General features: G+C 39.6%; 1 protein-coding gene across 1 annotated transcript; it reads left to right on the top strand.

Moving 5' to 3' along the window:
- Nucleotides 1-98: 98 nt before the first annotated feature.
- Nucleotides 99-5,291, top strand: LOC121869846 (techylectin-5B-like; the record flags this gene model as incomplete). The annotated part of the gene is made up of 4 exons (XM_042371416.1): nucleotides 99-158; nucleotides 644-813; nucleotides 1,065-1,295; nucleotides 4,697-5,291. Coding segments are annotated over 4 exons (649 nt in total), but the record flags the coding sequence as incomplete, so codon positions are not given.
- Between the last annotated feature and the right edge of the window lie 4,052 nt (nucleotides 5,292-9,343).

The raw sequence follows: 9,343 nt of genomic DNA, 5'->3' as shown, positions 1-9,343 counted from the left end.
GGGGTGGTGGTATGCAGGTGTGGGGGTGGTGGTATGCAGGTGTGGGGGGGTGGTGGTATGCAGGTGTGGGTGTGGAGGGAGGGGGTGGTGGTCTGCAGGTGTGTGGGTGTGCTGGCCGGCAACACCCGCAGCGGCGTGTATCAGATCTTTCCATACAGGTAAGACCCCTCACTTTACCTCCCCAAATGAAGGTCTTCTGTACCCTACTCCTCCTCACCTCACCACCTCACCTCACAGCCTCCCAGACATGTCATTCCTCCTCTTCTCCCATCTCTACAGACTGTTGATTAACCCATTAGATATTTTCTACTCAGTCTTATTCATGTCTTAGGTTTCTCGACAACAGACGGCCACATCTGAAGTTTCTGGCTCTCTTTACCAATCCTCCCAGGTGTTGTGTTTCTATATTCATTATACTGCCTCACTCTCTACCTTCCCAAGGCTTTATTACCTTCAATTTTGTCGTGTAATTTTTATCATTGTCTCCTTTCCCCGAATTATATTATAATAACAAATATTCATTTTCTTAATGCATAAATTTTGTGTTGTTCTCATTTTTTTAATGTTAAGATTTTTGTGTAATGTGCAGGAATTCACATAAAGGTTATACAACAATGCGTTACAGTGAGTTCCTGTCCCCCAGGTGCAGGAGGCAGGACGAGGGCGTGCAGGTGTGGTGTGAGCTGGAAGATGAGGAAGGAGGGTGGACCGTGGTACTGGCCCGCCGCCCACTGGACCAACAGGTCAACTTCAACCGAGGCTGGAGAGACTACCGTGAAGGCTTCGGTGACCCAGACACAGAGTACTGGATTGGTAAGTGCTGTTGCCCGTTGAGTGGCTGGCCCTACACCCAACACGTCATTATTTTAAACAATGCTGAGTGGCTGGTGTCAGGGTTGACATCTAAAAATTCTGGTTCCATTTGAAAACTGAGCAAAAAGTCTATGTATAATATGTTTTACTACGAAATCAAACATTTTCCTTATACTGTACATCTGTGAAAGTTCCTTCTAGGGTGTGTGTTGGAGTAACGCTGGTGTGTGTGTGTGTGTGTGTGTTGACAGGTAACGCTGCGCTCCATGACCTGACGTACAGGTGGCCGCAGGTGCTGAAGGTGGATCTGGGTGACTGGGACGGTGAGAGTCGTTCAGCCAGATACCAAACGTTTCTGGTTGATGACGAGGACAGGCGGTTCAGCCTCCACCTGGGCCAGTACTCAGGTGACGCCGGGGATGGCTTTAGTCACCATAACAACATGCCCTTCACCACCTCCGACAGAGATAACGATAATCAAGGTGAGTTTTTACCGTAACTAAAGTAACCTAAATTATTTTAACACAACCTTTCTAATATAGCCTAAGCAACTTAACCACAGCTACCTAACCTAACAGATGCCTAGCTAACCGAAACTTAACCAAGTTACCCTAACCTTAGCAAATTTGTTTCACATGTCATTAAAAGCGGGTGTAGTATCATATTCGCTATCCTCCGTGATACCGATAGATTAGATCACTATCCTCTAACTACCGTCCAATCACTTTAGTTAGGCAGATTGGGGGAATATATCAAGGAATTGTGGGTTTAATGATAAAAGCATGAAATTTAGCACTACTTATAGGAGGGCAGGGTAAATATTTTGGGCTGTACAGGGTAAGGCCATCTCAGATCTGCCCTATGAATGCTGTGGCAGCCATTTTTATTAGCGATTATTATTAAATTCATTTCCCTACATATAAACATAGATTCGATAACAGTTTGGATTCAGAATACAGGTAACCAGTATCAATACATCCTATTTATTTTGGAAGATAATAAACATCTTGTATGAGGTGATGAGTCAGTTTTTCATCATATAAAATTAAATTGTTGTGCTTTAAAAATTGCAAATATTTTCAAATACAAAAAAAAATAGCATTAACATTTGTTTTTAACACCATTCACCATAAACTTGGAACAGCATTCACCACAAATTTGTAAAAACATTCAATTTAATCAACAGAATTCAACATTAAACTGAAACAAACATCTCTCATCGGTTCGAATCCTCAGAGGCGACTGGAATGCCTTATCACAAATTATAATCATCGGGTGAGGCAGACCGGCCCATTAAATGACTTGCGCTAAGCCCTGGTTCAGAATGTGGAACCTATTCCCACCTCACTCATACGGGAAAAAGCGAGATAATTTTAAGAAAAATCATTATTGTTGTGTTATTAGATTAACTATGCATACAGCAAAAAATAAGATGACTAACAATTCAGCATAAATCAGCTAACAATCAAATATTGGGACAGCTCGGCTGCAATGTGTCAACTTATGTTATAGAAAATACAGAATTAATTAAATTAGATGTTGAATAAGTGAAAACCTCCAATAATCAATATTAATAATTTTGTAATACTGTACAAGATTGACCCATTCACGGTCACATAGGCCTCCACACAGGCAAAGAGCAGTACACTGTAGAGCAGCCTTCACAGAAGTTAAACTTGGGTTATGGCCAATATTGTCTATGACTGCAGTAGTGAAGAGTCCTCATTTAAGCTTAAGAGGGTACACAGCTTTCTCTATCTCAAAATATCGGCAGATGTCATTTCCCAAATGTGTGGATATGCTTCGCATTCTATTATAAGAGAAGCATAATCCCAGCTTAAACAGGGCATTTCTACTAATTCTCTCTTGCGAGTTTTAGTATGAATCAGTAAACCTAAATAGACAGGAAGAGGTGTTTCCCTTTTCTGTCCGTGTCTGTGTGTGCTGGAGTTACCTTCTCGACAGTGTACAAAACAGTTGAACATCAGTAACTGCGCCAGTGTCATTGTTCCTTGAGTAACTTGATTGGGTTTTGATGTTAGCACCATATAAGATCATAGAAACCAAAGCCATCAGGAAGTTTGGAACTGATGATTCTTGGCATTGGCTGTCGAAGGTACCAGTGAATAAGGTCTTCATCTTGAACATGTCTCGACTAACAGAGCTGGCAGCCCATGCAAGCTGAACGGCATCATGTCATCATCAGGGTCACATGCCTTTCTCAGTGCTGGTCCAACAACCTCATTAAAAACCATCAGTCTGCCTGACTAGTTTAACATCAATTGTAGGCAAATTGGTAGTATCAAAAAATTTCGAACTCTATTCTAAATCACTTAGAGAAGCACAAGTTGATTAATGATTCCCAACATGGCTTCACAAGTTGGCGTTCATGTCTGACAAGTCTATTTACATAGTCCCCCACAAGAGACTTATACGAAAAGTGGAGGCTCATGGAATTGGAGGAGATATTCTAAAATGGATTAGGGCGTGGTTACACGACAGGAAACGGCGAGAAAGCATTAACAGCACTAAATTCGATTGGGGTAACGCCACTAATGGAATCCACCAAGGCTCCGTAAATGGATCATTGTTATTTATTATATACACTACAGAAACGAAATAGATATAGGCTTAGACAGCAATATAAGCAAATTTACTGACGACACTAAAATAAGGCGTGTAATTAAATCTGACGAGGACTCCGCAAAACTACCAGACCTAAAAAAAAAATCGCAAGGTCTGAAAAATGGCAGGCGAAATTCAATGTAGACAAATGTAAAGAAATTACTCTAGGAGAGGTAAACACAGAAACCAGATATCAGATGAACAACGTTATTATAGACAAATCCGACTGTGAGAAGACTTAGACGTAATGATAAGTAGGAATCTTAAACCAAGACAACAATGTGTATTTGCTCGAAACAAAGCGAACAAAATACTTGGGTTCATACAAAGGAGTGTTAGTTAAAAGATTAGCGAGGTTATCCTGAAACTATATCTTGCCCTTGTGAAACTTCCCTTGGATTATGCGATTCAGTTCTCATCACCGTACAACAGAATGGATATAGAATCCCAAGAGAAGAATTCAGAGGAGAATAACAAGACTAATCCCGGGCATTAGAAAATATGATCGAGGTGTATAAATGGAAGTCAGGGTTAAACAAAGGTGATATAACAAAGGTACTCAAACTATCCAACAAGGTGCGAACTCGTAGCAATGGTTTCAGATTAGATAAATTTAGATTTAGACGCGAGATAGGTAAACAGTGGATAAGAGTAACAAGTTACCAAACATCATCATTTACTCGAATACGCTGGATAGCTTTAAATATAGGTTGGATGAATATATGACTGATAAGGGTTGGGTGTAAACGGTTCTGCCTAACCAAATATAACCTAGACAACTTAAAAAATGCTTAAATTATTTGGTGTAAATTTTTTTTACAAGTATTTAAAGTGACCGGTGTTAATGTGGCTTCTTACCCTAGTGTCCACAGTAAGTTCCTTTATCTTTTCTTCTTCTTTTCAAGATAAACAGAGTCTTCCAACAATGTGATATACTGTACTTAATACAGTCTCTACTTGTACTTTTACCATATTTTGGTAAAGAATATTTTATATAAACCACATTCTGTGTGTGTGTGTGTGTGTGTGTGTGTGTGTGTGTACAGCTTTAAAGGTAGAGAGATGACATTTGTTAAGGAGGTGTGGAATTGGCCGAGTGATTCAACTAATTGTTACCCCTTATGTACTAAGGGACTCTCGGTGCTGAATAAAATCGTCTATCATTAGTCCCTCCACAAAAAAAAAATAGAATACAATTAAATTAATGTGACGTCTAGTAATACGATGGTCAGTAAAGCCGGATACGATATGCTTACAGGAACGAGCAACTGCGCAGTAGACTACCATGGAGGATTTTGGTACAACAATTGTCATGCTGTGAGCCCCACCAGCCTGTTACTGGAGAAACAGAAGAGTACAAGAGGGATTAACTGGAACACGTGGTACCCTGACAGAACCACACTCAAGAACGCCACCTTCATGATCAAGCCTAAATCTTGTTCTTAATAATGATGCGAGAAAAAGAAATGTGTTTCACGAATAATAGCGAACGGGTGATGATCTCTGCATTTTATTTTTGTTATTATTACATTCTATTATTATTATTATTATTATTATTATTTCTCAAGTACATTATAATTCATCTGGCTTCGTAACTCAAAGAATTCTATAGTTTGAATTAACTAGACAAAGCTAAATCCCAGTGAGAAAGAATAAAAATCTTCATTGTGAATAATACATGTAGTTATATATAAAATATTATACAATACTATATAAACACAGGAGGACAATTTCAAAACATATCTTTTTCGAAAACCCAAACAAGTGATTTATATAGAGTACCAAGAATAATATATAATGATAATGTTAATATATAATGTACAATGGTAATTATAATATAAACAAAATGTTAATAGCATTATTATTAACCTAACCTAATTTAGTGTAAGTTTGGTTATGTTAAGACAGTAAACGCCGTCTTATATGACACAAAACAAATGTTACCAGATGTGAACCAATTTAAACCCAGTAATAACAATACACACAAAAGATGATGATCCCTATTAGGAAAATCCTCATTTAAAGGTTTAATGGGTAGTGTCCCTCGAGCTTATGTCACCTGAAGATTAACCACCCTGATGCGAGCCTAAATTAACTAAACCAAATTACCTAACCTAACCTAACCCAGCGCTGCACAACGAGGCCCGTGTTTGATACAGGACAAACCGAAATAAGACTAATACTGTTAAACATAAAACCTCTTTCTTTAGGCCTAACACCTAATACCTTATACAGTACGTTATATTTATTACGTATTACCGATTACTTGATTCTTAATATATAATGCAGTAATTAAATCAGATACGGCAGTGTGTGTGTGTGTGTGTGTGTGTGTGTGTGTGTTAACCTCCTCTCTCACACACACATCAACATAGCTTTATCGCCTTAAGACACGCACAAAGCTTTAGTTGCTTAAGCTGTGATACATCTTAGTCTCACATTATTCCTAACTTTATTTCAAGATATTTATATATATAAAACAAAGAAGTATGTCTGTGTGTTTGTGTGTGTGTTTGTGTGTGTGTTTGTGTGTTCGCACGAGAATTTCGGAAACTACTTTACCGATCTGTAGTGATGATGGATGGTGTTATATGTAGTGATGATGGATGTTATATGTAGTGATGATGGATGGTATATGATGGATGGTGTTATATGTATGATGGATGGTGTTATATGTAGTGATGATGGATGGTGTATATGTAGTGATGATGGATGGTGTTATATGTAGTGATGATGGATGTGTTATATGTATGATGTAGTGATGATGGATGGTGTTATATGTAGTGATGATGGATGGTGTTATATGTAGTGATGATGGATGGTGTTATATGTAGTGATGATGGATGGTGTTATATGTAGTGATGGTGGATGTGATGTAGTGTTAGTGTAGTGATGATGGATGGTGTTATATGTAGTGATGATGGATGGTGTTATATGTAGTGATATTGGATGATGTTATATGTAGTGATGGTGGATGTGTTATATGTAGTGATGATGGATGGTGTTATATGTAGTGATGATGGATGGTGTAATATGTAGTGATGATGGATGGTGTTATATGTAGTGATGGTGGATGTTGTTATATGTAGTGTTGATGGGTGGTGTGATATTTAGTGATGATGGATGGTGTTATATGTAGTGATGATGGATGGTGTTATATGTAGTGATGATGGATGGTGTTATATTATAGTGATGATGGATGGTGTTATATGTAGTGATGGTGGATGTTGTTATATGTAGTGTTGATGGGTGGTGTGATATTTAGTGATGATGGATGGTGTTATATGTAGTGATGATGGATGGTGTTATATGTAGTGATATTGGATGATGTTATATGTAGTGATGGTGGATGATGTTATATGTAGTGATGATGGATGTTGTTATATGTAGTGATGATGGGTGGTGTTATATGTAGTGATGATGGATGGTGTTATATGTAGTGATGATGGATGATGTTATATGTAGTGATGATGAATGGTGTTATATGTAGTGATGATTAGACAATAAAATAATAACAGTTTAATGCTAAAAAAATATACTTTGCTGTACCGTTGTAGCGAAAAACTTGATGGAACTTACATACACCGTTAATGAGCTTTTGATGGAAGAAGAAGTTTTGGTTTCTGGACAGTGAGACAATGTGGAGCCTCCCGAAGGGTGGCGTCCTACCGTGGGCTAGCGGATGAGCCGCCCGGAACGAACAGCGGACAGTCGGTTACAGGAAACAGATCAGGAAAGGGAATCCCGTCTTAATGCTAACAGAAAGCGAACAGTGGACAGTCGGTCACAGGAAACAGATTAGGAAAGGGAATCCCGTCTTAATGCTCAGAGAGAGCGAACAGCGGACAGTCGGTCACAGGAAACAGATCAGGAAAGGGAATCCCGTCTTAACGCTCAGAGAGAGTGATCAGCAGACAGACGGTCACAGGATATAGATCAGGAAAGGGAATCCCGTCTTAATACTGACAGATAGCAAACAGCAGAAAGGCGTTCTCTAGAAAATGATCAAGCGCATGAAATTCGTTTGAATGCTAATAGACAGAGAGCTGCAGGATCCAGAATTCTAAGAAAGAATACACAGTGGCGTCCACTTGCAAGAGTAGCATTTAACTATGACAATGAGATAGAATATGAAAAGTATCCCTCTGTTGTCATTGGCAACATGGATAAGAAATGTGAACACTGCGTTGCAAAGAAATATAAAGGAGAATCTGCTGGACTGTGCTGCTCTCATGGGAAAATACGACTGCCAAATTTGGAAAAACCACCACAACCGTTGAAGACTCTCATGCTGGGAACAACACCACACAGCAAGACAACATCAGTGACTTATTTACCAGACGATTAACAGCTTAATTAGGACGTATGCAACATTTTCAGACTGGGAAACGATCTATAATTATTTTCAATTTAATAACTGATATTTCATTTCATAATTCGCCTCCAGAAAAAGTCACCAGAGTAAACGTTCTGACCTCACTAGGGGAAAGGTCACGGCAGGGTTTGCAACCGAGGGATAATTATCAGATATGGCCAGTGCTATGTGTGGTCTGGGGTCTGTGAGTTTGTTGGCCAAGCTGGAATGGGCCATGGAAGAATTGGAGAGGGCCAAGGAAGAAATAGAGAGGGCCACGTTGGAGAACCTGAAATTAAAAGAAGAGATGGCGAGGATGAAGGGGGAGGCGGGACAAGGAAAGCCAGTGTCTGACGAAAATTCAAGCGAGTGGAAGGTTGTAAGGAGAGGGAAGACCAAACTGGTGATGAAGAAACACACCAAGGATACGTCAACAACATCAGCAGCTAAGGGTACCAACTCGTTCAGTCCCTTGATAGACGAATTGGACATTAGTACAGTCAGGGACAGGGCTGACAAGGAAGGTATAAAAACTTTAATTGTTGGTGACTCACAGGTAAGGTACTTGGACAGGGCTTTTTGTGGTAAAAACAAAACTAGGATAAGGGTGTGTTTGCCAGGAGCTGGGGTGGGGGATATAATTGACAGGATGGACAATATCTTGTCTGGTAATAGGAACAAACCCATTATCTGCCTCAGTGCAGGAGGCAATGATATTGGCCGGAATAGGAGCGAGGAGCTTCTTGATAAGTTCAAGGCAGCTATAGATCGTATTAGGACTAAGGGAGGGATCCCTATCATATGCAGTGTCCTGCCTAGAAGGAGAGTTGGCAGTGAATGGTTGTCAAGGGCAGTTGGTGTCAACGACCGTCTTGACAGATATTGCAAGTCAATATCAGTCTCATTCATTGACAACTGGGACAAATTCTACGGCAGAAGGGACCTTTATGCTAGGGATGGGGTGCACCTGTCTAGGGATGGAGTAGCAATCCTGGCTGGGTCTCTAGAGGGGGCAGTTCAAAAGATATCGAAGTCTTTAAACTGCTAGGAGAACATATGAGCACGGGGGTGGAGGAGAATGCAGTGGGAGTGGGTAAACAAAGTGAAAGATTACAGGGAAATAGTGTTAGGAATGATGACAAAACTAAATTAGACAGGGAGTTTAAAACTAAACGCGGTAAAAGGAGGACTCAGAACACGACTAACTTAAATGTATACTACGCGAACAGTAGAAGCATGAGAAACAAAATGAATGATATTAGGGCCTTGGTATGTACCGAAAAAATCGATATAATAGCATTCACTGAAACATGGATCAACCTAGACTCACGTGAGTTACCGGTCGAATACCAAATTGCGGGTTACAAATTGTTCCATACCGATAGGCAGACCAGGAAAGGAGGCGGAGTAGCAATCTATGTTAGGGATAATCTGAAGTGTGAAATAAATAAGGAAATAAAAACTGAGCGGATACAGAAACAATTTGGATAGAATTAATCGACGGTAGGGAAAAATTAATCACAGTAGTAATATATAGACCTCCCAATCTTG

This window comes from Homarus americanus, unplaced genomic scaffold (genome assembly GCF_018991925.1).
Source record: "Homarus americanus isolate GMGI-L3 unplaced genomic scaffold, GMGI_Hamer_2.0 scaffold22582, whole genome shotgun sequence".
Lineage (NCBI taxonomy): Eukaryota > Metazoa > Arthropoda > Malacostraca > Decapoda > Nephropidae > Homarus > Homarus americanus.
The sequence above is the reverse complement of the archived record's forward strand: the minus strand, read 5'-3'. Positions and strand labels throughout refer to the sequence as shown.